General features: G+C 36.0%; 1 protein-coding gene across 5 annotated transcripts in view; it reads right to left on the minus strand.

Annotated features, from left to right (window-relative positions):
* Positions 1–18938, minus strand: part of Use1 (Vesicle transport protein Use1) — a 195817-nt gene that overhangs the window by 14755 nt on the left and 162124 nt on the right. For all 5 annotated transcript variants that reach the window (XM_067145655.2, XM_068227256.1, XM_067145652.2 and 2 more), the window contains 2 exons: positions 7994–8141; positions 1859–2034 (listed from right to left, as the gene is read on the minus strand). In XM_067145655.2, the coding sequence (XP_067001756.1) occupies positions 1859–2034; positions 7994–8141 (324 nt within the window). The remainder of the gene's footprint in view (positions 1–1858; positions 2035–7993; positions 8142–18938) is intronic.

Here is an 18938-nt window from a genome sequence, read left to right on the forward strand (position 1 = left end):
CAGCGAACGGCAAGCATTGCTACAATACATAACATGTGTTTCCTGCATGGCAGTTCCTTCATGACAGTTGAAGTGTGCACATCGCTAGTATGGCTCCACAAGTGGAGATATCCATAGAAAAACGTGCTGCAATTGTAGCACTTAGCCAAGCAGGTTTATCTATTCGCCAAATTGCAAAACAGTGTAGTGTGTCTATAGGGGGAGTGCAATACACTCTTCACCGCCAGAAGACAACAGGTAGCAATAAGGACATATCACGACCAGGACGACCTCGTAAAAACACTAAAAGTTATGATAAATATATCAGAATTACCAGTAAGAGAAATAGATTCAAAACAGCGCCCCAAATTCGTGCAGAATTGATAGAAATGAACACGACAACAATATCGGTTGCAACAGTAAACAGTAAAAAGGAGACTGATTGAAGCCGGCTTGAAAGGATGTGTCACAGCAAGAAAACCCCTTCTAAGGCCCATAGACAAACAGAAGAGACTTGAATGGGCTAGAAAACATCATAATTGGACATCGAAAGAGTGGACGAAGGTGTTATTCACCGATGAATCGAAGTTCGAGATTTTTGGAACCAGAAGGAGAATATTTGTTCGCCGATAAAAGGGTAGCCCAGCAGTGTGTTCTACCTACAGTTAAATACGGTGGAGGTTCTATTATGATTTGGGGATGTTTTGCCGGAGATAGAGTTGGCGACATTGTGAAAGTATAAGGATGTATGGATCAGAAGCAGTACCACCACATACTTCAGTATCATGCAATACCAAGTGGATTGCGCTTAATAGGGAAAGGGTTCACCTTACAACAGGATAATGCCCCAAAACATCGCTCGGCATACTGTACGAACTACACTGCATCAAAGGAAAAAACAGAAAGTACTGAAAGATATGGTATGGCCGTCCTAAAGCCCCAATTGTAATCCCATTGAAATGCTCTGGGATGAAGTGGACAGATGTATCAGGGAAGTTAATATATCCAACAAGGAACATCTCTGAAATAATGTTAAGGATGTGTGGAATCATATAGATTCATAATACCTACAAAAACTGATTGACCGCATGCCTCGAGTTTGTGAGGCAGTCATTAAATCCAAAGGAAGATACTTAGATGAAAGTAAAATATAATGATTGTGATTGTATTATATATATGTAAGTTAATATAATCATCTTTTGTGATAAATAACGTTTGATTTGTGTTGTAAATCTGAAATACCAGGGTGTATTGAAATTAATGAGCGGTAGTGTATGATAAGTAACGAACAGACGATTGTTGTTTGAAGAGGCAAAACAGTGAGATTATGAATCTGATACTGAATATGGCATTAGTGATATTGTAACAATAAAATTACTAATTGACTTTCATATTATTTAATAATGATTTCATCAACCAATTTTGAACAAAAGCTGATGAATTTGGAGATTATGTATAAAGCCCAACCAAGTCCACTAGAAGACAATACACTAGGCTGGAAAATTGAACAGTATTTACAATGAGTGATAATCACTCTGATGTAGTTGACAGTGTACTTACAAATTCACTGGTCTCAGAGTTGTTTGTTAAGCATGTTAAGTTTTGAATACAGGCCTGTAAGTCAAACTCCAAGATGAGCTCTGGTTCAATCTAGAAAAATGTTGATATGTCCTGTGATGATATCTTTCTCCTCTCTGTCTCAGAGAATATATTCACTATCTTCAGGAGACATGTTGCACAATCTCAACTAAGAGCCATAAATATTTTATGGTCAATTTTTGACATTTCTAAAGCTTTTAAAAGAGGCAACTAGTGAACTTATCTTAGGGTGTTTCTGCCCTAGTTCATTGACCCTAAGCAGTATGCATATAATACGTACCTCTGTATCTTTCCGGATAATAGTACCAGCCAGCTGAGACTGTTCCTTAAGGCTGCGGGCCAAGGTTAGCATGTCATCTGCAATTTTCTCCTGCATTGTATGATGAAACTTCAACAGAGCATCAAGATCTTCACCAGATGTCTTTTGCTTTCTCTGTCTCAGGTCGCTGTCGGAGCCTGAAAAGTATGAATTCCTTACTAATTCATTCACTTCACACTTAAAGTGATTCTCATTTTGTGTCATTTCAGCAGATACAGAAGATATTTTAGATTCAAGAGGTCAAATGGACTGTACTGTTATTGGCCTATCCAAGGCTTTTGATAGGGCAGATCAAGGGAGACTGCTGACAAAAATGAGGGTTACTGGACTAAACAAAAGAGTGGTTGAATGGGTGGCTAAATTTCTGGAAAATAGAACTCAGAGAATTATAGTAGGTGAAGCATTATCTGATCCTGTCATAATTAACGGGGGGTCTCAGGGCAGTATTATTGGATCATTATATTTTCTTATGTATATAAATGATATGAGTAAAGAGCTGGGATCACAGATAAGGCTTTTTACAGATTATGCTATACTGTATGGAGTAGTAAATACGGTAAAAGTTACAAGATTGTGAACGATTGCAAGAACACCACGACAACATTATGAGATGGACAGCAGAGAAAGATATGATGGTAAAGAGCATGAAAAGTCATCTTCTTTCATCAAGGGGAAAAGTCCTCTCAGTTTTAATTACTGTGTTGATGGGGCATATGTACTTCACAGGGATCATTGTAAGTACTTAGGGATTAATATAAGGAAAGATCTTTATTGGAGAAATCATATTAACAAGGTAAATAAAGGTTACAAATCTCTTCATATGATTATAAGAGTATTTCGGGGTTGTAAGGATGTAAAGGAAAGGGTGTATAAGTCTGGTAAGGCCAGCGACGACTCATGCGTTCATGTGATGGGAAGGTCAGGGATAATAAAATTAAAATTAAATGCAAATATGTATTACTTGTACCAAATTAGAATTTAAGTGCAGGCTAACAACTAATAATACAACCACTATTTACCATATAAACTTCTGCGCTTATGCTTTGAAGAAGCCATACAAACAGCTCTTAGCATCGTTCATCACATGGCTTGCGAGGCCAGAATGAGAGTGACCTCTGCTGAATTTGAATGCCAGCATAGGAGGTTTACTGGGCACCATGGCAACGATGACGTCACGCGCATCATCTCGAGTGGCCTGGCCACACACCTACACCGTCAATATGGTCTCACTTTTAGAGGCTTTACATCGTCAACCAATGTACGTACCAGCCTACGTATGTACGTTGTATGTTCAGTCTTCAGCCCTAAGGCTGGTTGGATCCTCAACAGCTCTGCCATCAGCTGTCATAGATGGCCTAGGCATCACTGAAGAGGCGTACTAGGGAAATGAGGAGCGAGATAGTTTCCCGTTGCTTTCCTCACCGAGCCAGAAGTTGCTATTACATATCAGTCTGCTAAGCCCACTGAAATGCATGCACCAACCTACCCTATGAGCAACATTTTCACACCATTCATAACAGGGACTGGCTGCAGAAGGGATGGCATTACTAGCATCACTCATACCTCAGTCACTTTCATATTGTCAAAGCCAAGAATAAGACAGAGACAGAGACAGACCAGTGAAAGTAACAAAATTGCTCTAGCCCATACCAGAAGATATAGTGCACTGTAAATACTAGGTCCTGCCAGCAAAGGCATACCAGCCTACATACTAAGTTAAATTATATCAAATAATCATTCACACACGAATCATTGCCGTAATCTCACACTGTACATGTGAACATTTTACTTTATTATTAGCTATGCAGGAGGAATACAAACAAAAGTGTATGAAATATGGTCATGAACTTCTGATAGGAAATAAATTAGATCCTCAGTTGTAACACAGGAAAATCTGAATGCTTCTGAAATACAAGTAAAGGAGGCCCAACCTCCCATGCCTCCATCCAAAAAACCTTCCCTGTATAAGGCCCCAATTACAGCATGGTTCCAGTGTATTGGACCCACAGCAAGATTACTTGATATGAGAACTGGAGAAATTCCAAAAGAAAACAGCAATATTTGTTCTGGGTGATTTTTGACAAATAAGTAGTCTGGCAAAAATGTTACAAACTTTGAGCTGGGAAAACTTGGGAGTAAGGAGGCGAGCTACTCGACTAAGCGGGATGTTCTGAACTGTCAGTGGAGTAACATTAGTAGACGAATAAACTTGAGTGGAGCTTTCAAAGGTAGAAAAGATAGTATGAAGATAAAGTTGGAATTTAAGAAGACAAACTGGGGCAAATATTCATTTGTAGGAAGAGGAATTAGGGATGGAATAATTTACCAAGGAAAATATTCAATAAATTTCCAAGTTTGTTGAAATCATTTAAGAACTAGGTAAACAACTGCCACCTGGGTGAAAGTCCTAAATGCAGATCAACGATGTTGATTGATTGGTTGATTGATTGGTTGATTGATTGATTGATTGATTGATTGATTGATTGATTGATTGATTGATTAGGGTTACTTTCATTATCTAAAGGCAACTTAAAGCATAAATCTCTAAGCATCACTGCATTATCACACCATCTTCATTGTAAAATATTTCTCTCTCTATCAGTTGTACACACATACAGTGTCATTTCAAAACTTCAGTCTAAATAACTACATATGGAATTTTAATTTAATTTAAATGTAAGTCATGCCAATTTAGATACTGAGGGAGAAGTTTGAAACTAGGGTTCACTGCATTTTGGATTTTACCCCCTCGTCACCAGCCTTCCCCTCTTTAAAATTTCAGTGACATCCCTATATTTTGATATTAATTTTTGAAAGATCATTCATCTTGTTAGTACATCTCATTAATTTGTTCTTACCTCTTTTGTTTCCTATCATATCTGGCAAACCAGATTATTGTTATTGTTGATCAGAGCTGAATAGAATAGAACAAAATAGAATAGAATAAAATCACATAATATTGAACATTATCTAACAGAACAGCTCTGCTTGTCTCTCTGTTAGGTCACAACCCTGAAGGGTGGTTGGATCCTCAGATAGCACCACCACACATTATGCTGTTGTATGGAAACCAATAGCAGCGCCAAAATGAAAAGTAGTAGGCAAGATGAGAAATTTGGTACTTAGCCATTGCTTTCCTCAGTGGGCTAGAAAGTGCTACTGTATTACAGCACAACTGACCCTACGAGTAGCACTTTTCATAAGACTTACAATGCACTAGCCATGCTCTGAATGTTATTACACAGCACCATCCACACCTCTGCAGCTCCCACACTGTCACAGCCATAAATGGGACTGGGATTTAAGTGGAAGCTACATTCTACTCTTGCCTGTACTGAAGCTGTGCTAGAGTAATTATTTTAAAATGGTGTGCATTCTTCAAAAAAGAATAGAAATAATCTTAATAATAATAGTGCTCATAAAACTGTTACTGTTTTCAATGAGAGGCAACCTGAGAAAATGTAAGTTGCCGGTATGTGATTGACTTTGCAGGTAATTTGTAATCTAGAAGATGGAATAACAAACCTTTGTAAAAATGAACAAATTTTTTTCTCTATAAAATATACATTCTCACTGACAACACAGCAAATATGATATTCATAGAACAGAATTTTGTGAAATAATGCTTTGGATAATTGAAGATGAACCAAATTTGACATAAAATATTTGTTTTTGTGATGAAGCAACATTTTTCTTGAATGAGGTAACTGTAGATAGAGGGACAATAAAAATCCCGGTTTTTTTCTTTTTCGTGATGATCATGCTCAGTTCCCTGGAAAGGTCAATATGTGGGCTAAAATTCTTGGATTTTTATTGAAGAAAACTTGACTGGAAATTTTTATCTGAACCTAATATGAGATTTAATTGATCCACCTTGTTAAAAAAACAGGTCAATGAAGAAAACATAGAGTTGAATGAACAAACCTTGCATTTTTAATAAGATGGCACTCCTTTACACTATGCAGTACCTGTGCAACAATGGTTGGATACAAGATTTCCTGAAAAATAGATTAGGAGGAGAGGTGCTCTAGAATGGCCGCAAGATCGCCAGTCCTGACACCTCTCGATTTCTTCCTATGGGGTCATTTGAAATCAGTTGTTTATACTCCTCCGCCTGAGAATATTAAAGAATTAAAAAATACAATAACTCAAGAATGCAGGTGAATTAGTCAGGAAAAACACCATAACGTTTATGAAGAGTTCTGAAATAGGTTGTATTACTGTCTAGCGAACAAAGGAGCATATTTTGAAGATTTAATTCAATACGTTGAATTAATTACAAAGGCATTTAAAAAATTAAGGTTTCTCTGTGCAAGCTCTTGTTACCTTTTGACTTTCTTTGCTCTCGTTCATTAATCTATTAATAGGGTTCTTTTAATTTATTTTCCAGACATCGTTTCTGGTTTCAAATACACAATCCATTGACAGCCTGCCTCAACAATTTTATTGGTCTATAAGGATCTATTTTATGGATGCCCCCCTTATTCATGGCCATACACCTCAGTTTTAGTGACTGTCACAAGTTACAAGCTTCAATCAAGGACAGGTGTTATATGCACCGATGTTAAATCAAGACTGTTAGGCCTATAGTTTGCAATTATGACTGTCGATCTGATCTTCACTGTCAAGATCACTACATAGACTTATTTGGAGTGTTTTTTAAAAGTGTTTTTATGTGTGTTTATGTTGAGACGGATTCAGATGTTTAATGTTTTTATGTACCAATGATTGTGATGGCTGATGATGACCAAAAAGGTCGAAACCAGTACCAAAATAATAAAACATTTAGGACATAACTGATACTAAGATATAGTTGTATTCACATGTGTTTGTATTGAATAGGTGGACCACTTAAAACCAAATCATACGCAATGGTTTCATATCAAGCGACAAAATAAAATGTTTCTCCGCCCTGGAATTCGCTTTTGTCCAAGTATTCAACTTTTTTGCATAGTCTTCAATACCTACTTCTGGTTTTATCAAATTACCACTTACTTTATTGTAAATTGCATCACAATTCAAAACAACTCTCATGAGAATATGCCATGTTGACCTGTTATCTTCTTCACGATACGTTTCTACTTATGCAGGTCGTTCAACTTGTTATCTATGCCAATTCATTATTTTATTGTTATTTTTCTTCATTCATTATGCCTCGATTTTCTACCTGCTAGTTCCAACCTTAAAAATCCATTTAATTGCATGAAACAAGCCATCTGCTTATTTTCAGTCTAATTCACAAAACAGTCCCACAATGATTATTCAAAAATATTGTGTGGTTGAAGAATATTTTGTTTCATGCCACAAGCCGCTGGCTTGAATATGGCAGTCTTTTCTGAAGAACAGTTCAACACCTCAAAAACATCACACTCTATCTCGTTTCAGTCAGTCTCAGCAGAACCATCAAATGCTAGCATGTTAGAATAAAATAATTTTAATATGTAAAATGTGATACATCTATACAACACAACAGAAACTTGCTAACAAATGAAGAATAGAAAGAAACATAGGAAAAAAGAAAAATGCTTGTAAGCACTTGTTAGGACGTTGAACACATCACAGCACTTTCAATGATGCACTTACCATCATGAAAATAAAACATACTAAATATGAATACTGAACTGTCATAAAAACAAAAATCTAGTTAAAACCCAACCAATATGCTAAAACTACAAACAATGAAACGTCTTTAATCTGCTTTCCTGCCAGTGAAATAACATTGCTTTCCTGCCATTGAAAAAACATCTTGACTTCTTGAAACTTCTTGAATTGAACAATAAGACATTCAGGAGCTCATATGACATGTTATAAGTTATAAACAAAATTTCATTTAAGCAAAATCAACAATGAAAAGAAAAGAAAGTTTGCTCTGAACTAAATAGTGATTAAAATCTTCAAAGAAGTTATAAACTGAAAAGAACTAACAGAGAAGAAAATATTTTATGCTTATTACCAAAATATTTAAACAGAAAAATAGAAGGACTCTCAAAATATCAGACTAACCTATTATTAAATTATAAAATATTTTTTAGAGGAAAACCTACAGGCAACATTTTCATCAGTGGTGAGGATATTTTTGAATATCATACTAATTACCTTTCTCATTCTGGAAGAGTTGTTCACGCAGCTCTTTGGAATATTTTGATGTAGTCTTTTGATGAATTTCTTTTGTGATGTTTTCAGCTGATGTTGCAGTTCCATGGGAGAGAAGCTGAGCAGCAACAACTTTTTCAGCTGGACTAGCCTATCAAGCAGTGTGCAGAAAATACATGAAGTTAAAGAAAAGATCCATTCCAGCAATTAAAAGACCATCAAGAAAATTGAATAAAACATTAACAGACGCAGATCACATTAAGGCCTTATCAAAATCACTTGATGTGGATGACAAACGTAGCAACACAGACACTGGAAGAAGTTATAAACATGGCCACAGTTCCTATACAATTACCAGTGAGAAAATCCAAACCGTGGTTTAATAAAGACTGTTACGCCGCTAGGAAAGTAGCCTTAATTGCTCTTCATAACATGAAAAACGTCCCTACGGATAAAAACCGACAGATCTACATCGCAGAAGCAAGAACATATAAAGAGCTGGTTAATAAAGCCAAAAGAAATTTCCAAGATGAAGAAGAGAGGAAATTGATTGAAGATGCTGAACAAAACCCTTACGGAGTCTTTAACCAGATAAACCCATCCATATTACAATCAAGAAACACATGTCCCACAGTCGATTCTGAGATAACACATACAGTTCTTGAAGAAAGCTACTTATTCTCGGTAGAAGAGGTAAAGGCTGCAATTAAGAGCACCAAGGATAGAAAAGCGTGTGGCCCAGATCAAATTTACAACGAACACATCAAAGAATTGGGATATGACTTCTGGGATAAAATCACAACCTTATTTAATAGATGCCTTCGCCAGGGAGTACTCCCAAACAACTGGAGAAAATTGTCTATAAAAATGCTGTATAAAGGAAAGGGCGATTCAACGAACCCAACAATTACAGTTAAAATATATATCTATTCAGATGACGTGATGGCCTCAACATCGAAAGAGAATTTGCAAACCTCTTTCGATCAATTAGCACTTGAATGCTCGCTATTTAAGATATTCACACGTCTACTTACTAGAAGACTCACGGACCTAGTTGATACTTACCTACCTGAAGAGCAATTTGGTTTCCAGAGAGGAAGAAGCACTACGCAAGCTGTTCAGTATCTTCAAAGGGACATTGAAGATGCGTTATCAAAACCGAAAGGGAAACTACACGTGATTTTCGTTGACTTCTCAAAAGCCTTCAACACCATCAGTAGAGACATCATCTTAACTAAACTAGAAAATTTACTTGGCCAAGATAATCCCATATGCTGCATTATAAGAAGCGTACTAAGAGAAAACTATATAGTGACAGACGATGGAATCTCCTGATCAAGAATTATAAAGCAAACAGTAGGGGTGTTACAAGGTGACCCACTTAGTCCCCTTTTATATACAGTGGCCACAGCGGATGTAATAGAGGCGATACACTCAGAGAAAGTTAAAATATATATCTATGCAGTTGACACTGTGATGGCCTCAACATCGAAAGAGGATTTGCAAACCTCTTTCGATCAATTGGCAGACTGGGTGGAGAATAACAAGCTATGTATTAATAAAGAAAAGACAGTGACTGTGGCATTTAGAAGAGGTGGGAAACAGGCGACGTTCTTCCATAGAACAGTTCCTCTAGCAGCAGTATCACATGTGAAACATTTGGGAGTGATCATGCAAACAGGTGGAGACAAATTTTCTTACCACATTAAGGACAGAGTCAGCGCAGCATTTAGAAGTGCAAATAGCATAAAACATCTGAGGACATTATCACTAAAAACAGCAGTAAAATTGTTCAACGTCAAGGTTTCACCTGTCATCACCTATGGAATAGAAAACATCTGGCCATACCTAACTAAAGCTCAACTGTCAAGCATAGAAAAAGTTAAAGCATCATTTCTGAAGAAAGCTTTATGTGTCTCCAAGTACACTCCATCTCGCTTGGTTTACGTATTGGCAAGGGAACTATTCTACTTAGAGGAAATAAGGCTAAAATTTCTACCTCCAGCCACACCCGCATACAAATCTACCATGATGGAACTTGCATCAAAGAGAGAAGAAATCTGGGAAGAGTTCTATGTATACCTACGCCATGATCATACAAGATTGGAAACAACCAAACTATGACCTTAGACATGTGACGACTCGGTTTGCAGTACATGGTTTTCACCACCTATTATGCCAGAAAGTAGGTTTCCATTCTCCAGGACAAGAATGTGTGTGCAAGCGCTGTGGTGGGCTATATGACAGATATCATGCGATGTTTTGCAAGCAAAGGACTGAATCACTGACTTTGTTCTGTGCTAGAGTCAACTAACCATATACTGACTGTACCATTTATGCACATTGTGCAAATTTTCTGTATTCATTAAAAAAAAGATCAATCTAATGACAACCTTCACTGGTTCAGCTTTTTAGAAAGACTTATGAAATAGAATATAACAGAAATATATTTATTTAAAGTTAATTACAAGTAAGACCAGAGGTCCCTTTGGCTGTAACTAACTGCCACTTTAACTTAAATGTATCAATTAATATACACAATCTAATAAAAAGAATACATAAAAAGCGTAAGATACATTCTCCTACTTGACGATATAAGAATAAGATTAAAAACTAAACATTTAAGGGATTACAATGATACTTTTACCATTTCATAGACTATACTAACAAGGAAGAGAAGACATAAGAGAAACCTAGAAATGTTTATGCTGAGGATGAATTAAGAAAAAAACTGAACATCTAAAATGTATCTAGGAGATTATGATACTTCGTACTATTTAATTAACTAGGTGAAAATTCACTTAATAAGCGGAAAGGTGGTATTTAAGACATTTTTTCTGAGTTCTGACACTACTTTACTGTATTTCATATAGTTTAAGATCATTGTATGATTGAGAGGCAGTGACAATGAACGACTTACTGCACTTTGGAAATTCTTAATTCCCATGGGGGGAATTAGATATTTTTCCACCAATAGAGCATATCAAAAATCAGATCAAAAATTAGATGTATGGCTTTTCAGGCGTTTGCTCTTTTAACCAGCATTTCGTCTTTGACACTAGACTCGTCAGAGTGGGATGTGTCAGACCCTACCCACTGATGTTGGGGTGTCAAAGACGAAATGCTGGTTAAAAGAGCAAACGCCTGAAAAGCCATACATCTAATTTTTGATCTGATTACTGCACTTTATCGTACGATGCTGTGGAACCTGAAGGGTGTTACCTGTAAACCTATTGTCCCGGTCATGCACTTGACTCATCTGAACAAAGGACTAGGTCAAATATGAGGGAGCATTTCATTTTAAAATTCTCAGCAAGAAACAAGCAGCTGAGTATGATCGTCTATCCCTGAGTTTCAACCACCCTGCGGTTTTGTAGTGAGATGTCACATGACAGTCTTTACGAATACTGAAGACGAATCGCACACAGGCATTCTGAATATGCTGGAGTTTGCTATTGTATTTCTCTGAGATATCGCTGTTAATTACAGCGCCGTAATCTAAGATCTAAAATACGAAATACCATAGTTTGGATCATCTTTCACACCGAAAAAGGAAGATACGGAGAGTTTCGTCGAAAATGATGCAATATACCAAGACACTTTCCTGACCAAATGCTTGGCATGTTATCCATTAGAATACCTAAATTCTTAACACATTCCTGATACTTGACTACAGAACCGTTTACAATCACTGGAGGAATGTCCCTCTTGAAAAGATTTGATAAATTTCTTCGATATCCTAGAAACATAGCTAAGGTTTTGTTTCCATTTAATAGTAAATTATGACTTAGTGTATATTGATGTAGTCTTTCTATATCTAGATTTATTTTAGTAATACTTTCGTCAACACGATTCACAGGAAAATGGTAATAGATCTGTAAATCATCGGCGTACATATGATGTCTCATGTGGCGTAAAACTCCAGGCAGATCGTTTAAATACAGTGAAAACAAAAGGGGAACCAGCACAGAAACCTGAGGGATGCTAGAATGTACACTAGACCATTTAGAGAAATTTTGTTTGTCCCTTTCAAACGAAGAGAGAGCTGATAGAGATAAGCCCATCGTATGTAATTTAGTCATTCACATAGCATGCATGTAACAGCTGAGGAGGAGGTCATGATGAGCTCTATCAAATACCTTGCTTAAATCGAATAGTACCAGGAGTGTTAGTTCCTTTCTGTCGATTGCAAACTTGATATCATCGGTGACTTTGAGAAGTGCTGTCGTAGTGCTATGGCCTGTTCGAAAACCAGACTGAAATGTGTTAAGAATAGAATGAGTATTTAAATACGAAGCGAGTTGTTGGTAAACAATCCTTTCTAGTCCTTTACCTAATATTGACAAAATACTGATTGGTCTGAAATCATCAAATTTTTGAGGAGAAGGAACTTTAGGAACAGGTCAGATATTGGTCATTTTCAATACAGCTGGAAAGACTCCTGATTGTAAACAGAAATTATACAGGTGAGCTATGACTGGAGTGATAATATCTAAACAGTTCATTAGGAGGGAATGTGAATACTATCTGGTCCAACAGCCTTGGTATTTATGCTTTTAAATACTTTGACTACATCCTCTGGGTAAATGTACGAAAAGTGAAAAAGATCATGTTGAGGTTCATTTGTGTTCATGTAACTATGAATGATTTTGGATATTCTGTGAGATTTGTTCACTGGTGAAATTTTTAAAAAATAATCATTTTGCAATTCTGCAGATATGCATGAGGATGTAAGTTGTGAATTTTTCTTAGCAATACCTAGTGATTTTATAGTTCCCCATAGAGCAGACAGAGTTGATCTCTTACTGAACAATGAATGCATGTGTTTGACTTTGGCATCTCGGATCGCGAGTTTTGTTTTATTAGGCAAGGTGCGAAAAGTTTCAAAGTCTTCAGGTTTCCTGGTTGTGATGTGCTTTCTTTTTGCCTTGTCCCGCAAAGAGATTAATTTCTTAATTGTAGATGTTATCTATGGGTTAGGTGGGTGTTTGGCTCGAATTACTTTTAATGGGGCATGCTTGTCATACAACGCAAAAATTAAACCATTAAATTTGATGACTTTATCGTCGATATTATGCTGAGAAAATACTTCATACCAGGGAGCTGAAATTATGTCTTTTTGAAAATCTTGATTAAAACTGCGGAAATCTCTAAATGTGATCAATTTTCTTTCATATTTGGGCGTTGATATTGAGAAGACAGCATATAGCACACCATGTCCAGAAAATCCACTCACTGGGGTCTGCCCAAATTTCAAAAGGGTATCATTACAATTTGAAGCTATGCTATCGAGATTAGAATAACAATATGCAGTGTTGTATGTGTCATCAAATGGTATTCTAGTCAAATTGCATGAATCAAGTGCAGCATCGATTACTACAGTTTCCGAGGACTCTGATCCAAAATGCCCATTCATATCACCTGCAAGTATAACATATTATTTATAATGAAAAATGTAAGTATACATCGCCTCTACAAATGACTCCATGACACCAATTTTGGGAGGACGGTAGATGCATAAAAATTATACTTTACCCACAGTTAATTCAAGTTTGAGGAAAATATACTCTGGTTTATGACAGTATTCTGCAGAGAAGGTGTGAAGTATTTTACATTTTATGTTGCTCTTCACGTACACAGCTACTGCCCCTCCTCTCTTGCCCAGTCTATCATTTCTACTGTATATAAATTAAAGCCAGGAATGTTAACCTCTGAGTCCAGTATGGACTCCTTGAAAAATGTCTCACTTACAGCAATAATATAAATATTTGAATCAACAAAGCAGTCAAAAACTCATTGAAATGTACCTTATCAACTAATGACTGTGCATTTAAGTGAATTATTTTTAAATCAGAGGGATAGATTTCTGATAGATCTTCAATGATTTTGTGAATTTCAGAAGACTTAAGTTTAGAAGATATGCATGAATTTGGATGGTTAAAAAAATTCCAGAAAATAATAATTCAATTATAGGTCCTAATAACATTACATAGAGTTTTAGATTACGTGAAGCGAAAGAAGAGAAGAGAATAGTAAATAGAACACACTAATTTAACTTCAACAAGGAGAGATCTTTTTACGTTCAGATATGATAACCAGTAAGTAATAGGCGAGATAAATATTTCTTCTGTGAATTACATTAATCCCTAGGCTGCCGAATGAAATCGGGAGCTGTATTATGAAAACGCTTAATTAGGCAATGAAAAATGGATTTTTATTTTTATCTCTAATAATGCAATTTTCTTCTAAAATAAGTATCAAAAACTACTGAAAAGTAATATTTAGAGAATAATTCTCTGTGGGAATACACTGTAAAAATAAACAAAAAGTGGGAAAATTACAAAATTTATTTTTATGTTAAAATAATGGTAACTGACCGTTTTTGTTCACAGAAATACTCTTCAATACTAGAAGGTAATAATGTAACATACATATATGACATGGAAAAGATGCTGAATATACACTGCAAAATATGCAATACCAATTATTAAAAAAATTATACAATTTCCTCTGAAAATATGGAATTAAGTAATAATAAATGAACATGTTAAACTCAAATAACATGACTTTCTTCTCAAATAAATATTTAAAAACCAGTGAAAAGTAATATTAAAAAAATATATATTGACACTGCAGGATTACACACTAAAAAAATAACAAAATGGGGAAAAAATGATTTTGCAGTAAATTGATTGTATAATTGATATTCCTGTTAACAGAAATACCATACAAAACTAAGAATTAATATTGGAATCATGTGACACAATGAGAAAAATACTGTATATACATGGCAAAAAAGCAGAACAAATTATACAGTTTAGAAAATACTGTTGAAACTTGAGTTCTACTTTCTTCCATCTTCTGAATTAGTCAGTCTGACCACAAAATGGGCTTTCTATTGATTGAGATAAATATTTACACTGCACAGAAATACACTGCAAAAGCAAAAATTGAAAAATGTTTAGTTCTTTTTGTGATAAATTGATGGTAGTGATTTATTTCATCAAAGACATACCCGTCACCACTGAAAATGAGTAATTTATTGGCACATGCCGCACTCTTTGTAATGCTTCAAACTGTGATACTTCTCAAAGCATGGCACAACACACAAAGGCAGATTGTCTGGGCAATTTGAGCAAAAGTAGCAGTGCAAACATTATCTTCTCTCCTTTTCGACTCAAGTCGAACGTGGCAACACTTGGTAATAACACTTGAAAGCCATGGACTAAATATGGCAGCGGACGGAGTGTGACTGCCATTCGATGAAAGTCGAGCATGGCAGCATGGGGGTTAATAAATACAAGCTTTCCCAAATCAATGCTCGTATGTGCAGACTTAACATGCCTATAGCCATTACTTTGTTACAGTATGTACCAGTTAAGGGTCACATTTTTTTTTTTTTTGCTATTGGCTTTATGTCGCACCAACACAGATAGGTCTTTTGGCGACGATGGGATAGGAAAGGCCTAGGAGTTGGAAGGAAGCAGCCATGGCCTTAATTAAGGTACAGCCCCAGCATTTGCCTGGTGTGAAAATGGGAAACCATGGAAAACCATCTTCAGGGCTGCCGACAGTGGGATTCGAACCCACTATCTCCCGGATGCAAGCTCATAGCCGCGCGCCTCTAACCACACGGTTAACTCGCCCGGTGGGTCATATTTGAGAACCTTCAACTCTTCATTGAATTTAGTGAGACACTTAATCAGCAAAGGGGCTGTTTAAAAATTGTGTACTACATTGAATAATAATATACTGATATATTTAATGAAGAAATGTAATTCAGTATTTCACTTGGAATTAACAAGAACATAGGTACTGAACACATAAGACAATCTGCATGAAATTCCTCCCATCAACAATGGTGAAGAGTGACCATCATTTTAAACCCTTCCTCTTTAATTTGCCATATAGTTTAGAGACTGCTCCTGATACGTTCAACAATTTACACCTCCATTGGTACTAAACAGATGTTCGGAAAGAAATTAAATACATTAACTTTTTATGAAAATTACAATTCTTGAGTCACAGAACTTACTGGTTAAGGAAGGACTGTCAACTACAAAGCCTAGTGTGGCAAGGTTTATATCCTCTTAATTTCCAGGTTGTCCTTGGTCAACTTGGCCAGCTTTAAAAATGAATACAAGAAAAAAAGCTTTCCTATTGTGATCAACCATTGAGATATAACTTTCTTAATTTTTTAAAAATCCCAAATACATTGGCTGATATTTGATCCACAATTTCCTTAGTGAGAAATCAGGTATCATGCCACTAGGTTATCAAATTCTCCTTCAAAACGAGTATGAATTTAATTCCCTCTTAGGTTCTAACAGATGGTCAAAGCAAAATGAATACCATATTTCTCTCATGTCCTGTACAAGAGGTCTTGCCCTCCACATTCCTCATTGGTAATTAGGCCGGTAGGGACACTTCTCCTTACCTTATTCTATTATTTAATACACCAATCATTAAATATAAATTCTTCCTTCAACTCCTAGTCTTCAGTTGTTTCTTTTACATTCGATTAAACATTTCATTGAGCAACAATATATTTCTATACAATCAATCAATCAATCAATCAATCAATCAATCAATCAATCAATCAATCAATCAATCAATCAATCAATCAATCAATCAATCAATCAATCAATCAATCAATCAATCAATCAGTCAGTCAATCAATACTGCATTTAGGGCAGTTGCCCAGCTGGCAGATTCCTTATCTGTTGTTTTTCTAGCCATTTCTTAAATGATTGCAAAGAATTGGAAAGTTATTGAGCATATCCCTCGGTAAATTATTCCAATCCCAAACTCCCCTTCCTATAACAAATATTTGTCCCAATTTGTCCTCTAGAATTCCAACATTATCTTCATATTGTGATCTTTCCCACTTTAAAAACACCACTCAAACTTTTCATCTACCAATGCCATTCCATGCCATCTCTCTATTGACAGCTTAGAACATACCACTTTTAACACCAATATAAATGGTCCATTATTGGACATTGTAAATTTTCTAGCCAACTCATTGCTCTTTACAAAGGAAAAAATTAAATGTATCCTCCTAATTCAATACAAAACATAATTCCATCATTAGATGGAGCAATATTTTCCTTTGTAAAGTGAAAACCATCAATATGGAATGATTCTAATATCTTGTAACTCATTCCTGGCTGCCAGCATTTTGCCCCAGTTTGCTAAGTTGGGCTCATCAGTTGGTAAATAGATTGCTATTATTAATTTACTCATTCAGGACAAATATTTCAGGTTCCCTATGGGAATCAACATCTATGCATGCCACTTAGTCGAGCAGCTCGTCTCCTTTCTCCCAAGTCATCCCAGTCCAAAGTTCGCAACATTTTTGTAATGTTACTCTTTCGTAGGAAATCACCCAGAACAAATCAAGCTGCATTTCTTTGGATTTTTTCTAGTTTTTGAATCAAGTAATCCTAGTGAGGGTCCCATACACTTGAACTGTACTCCAGTCGAGGTCTTACCAGAGATTTATATGCCCTCTCTTTACATCTTTACTGCAACCCTTAAAGACCCTCATAACCATGTGCAGAGATCTGTGCCCTTTATTTACAATCCCACTTATGTGATTACCCAATGAAGTTCCTTCCTTATATTAACACCTAGGTACTTACAGTGAACCCCATAAGGAACTTTTACCCCATCAACACAATAATTAAAACTGAGAGGACTTTTCCTATTTGTGAAACTCAAAACCTCACCTCTAACCCCGTTTATCATCATACCATTGCCTGCTGTCCATGTCACAACCTTATCGAAGTCATTTTGCAGTTTTTCACAATCATGTAACTTATTTGTTACTCTATACAGAATAACATTGTCCACAAAGAGCCTTATCTCCAATTCCATTTCTTTACTCATATCATTTATATATACAATATAAGAAAACGTAAAGGTCCAATAATACTGTCTTGAGGAGTTCTGCTCTTAATTATTACAGGGTAAGATAAAGCTCCACTACTCTAATTCTCCGAGTTCTATTTTCTAGAAATATAGCCACCCATTCAGTCACCCTCTTGTCTAATTCAATTGCACTCATTTTGCCAGTAGTCTCTCATGATCTACCCTATCAAATGCCTTAGATAGGTCAATCATGATACAGTCCGCTTGATCTCCTGCAACCAAGATATCTGCTATATCTTGCTGGAATCCTACAAGTTGAGCTTCAGTGGAATAAACTTCCCTAAAGCCTAACTGCTTTCTATCGAACCAGTCATTAGTATCACAAACATGTCTAATATAATTAGAAAGAATGCTTTCCCAAAGCCTGTAATTAGCAGCTTTATATCCATCACCATTTCCTTTATACATAAGGGCTACTATAGCAACTCTCCATTCATTTGTTATAGATCCTTAATGCAAACAACAATCAAATAAGTACTTCAGGTATGGTACTATATCCCAACCCATTGTCTTTAGTATATCCCCAGAAATCTTATAAATTCCAGCTGTTTTTCTAGTTTTCAACTTTTGTATCATATGGTAAATGATGTTATCATAGGTAAATTTTAATACTTCTTTAGTATCAGTCACCTCCTCTATCTGGGCATTATCCTTGTAACCAGCAACCTTTATTCACTGCTGACTGAATACTTTTGCCTTCTGAAGATCCTTGCATACCCACTCCCCTTGTTCATTAATGATTCCTAGAATGTCCTTCTTGTAACATGTTTCTGCCTTAAAGTACCCATACATGCCCTTCCATTTTTCACTAAATTTCTATGACTGTCAATTGTGCTTGCAATCACGTTATCTTTAGCTGATATTTTTGCTCGATTCAATTTCTTTGTAAATTCCTTCAATGTCTGCGTACTTCCACAGCCATTTCTAATTCTATTTCTTTCCAACCTGCACCCCCTTCTTAGTCCCTTTAATTCTCTATTATAATATAGTGGGTTTATACCATTTCTTACCATCT

The sequence above is a fragment of the Anabrus simplex genome, chromosome 4 (assembly GCF_040414725.1).
Source record: "Anabrus simplex isolate iqAnaSimp1 chromosome 4, ASM4041472v1, whole genome shotgun sequence".
Taxonomy (NCBI): Eukaryota; Metazoa; Arthropoda; class Insecta; order Orthoptera; family Tettigoniidae; genus Anabrus; species Anabrus simplex.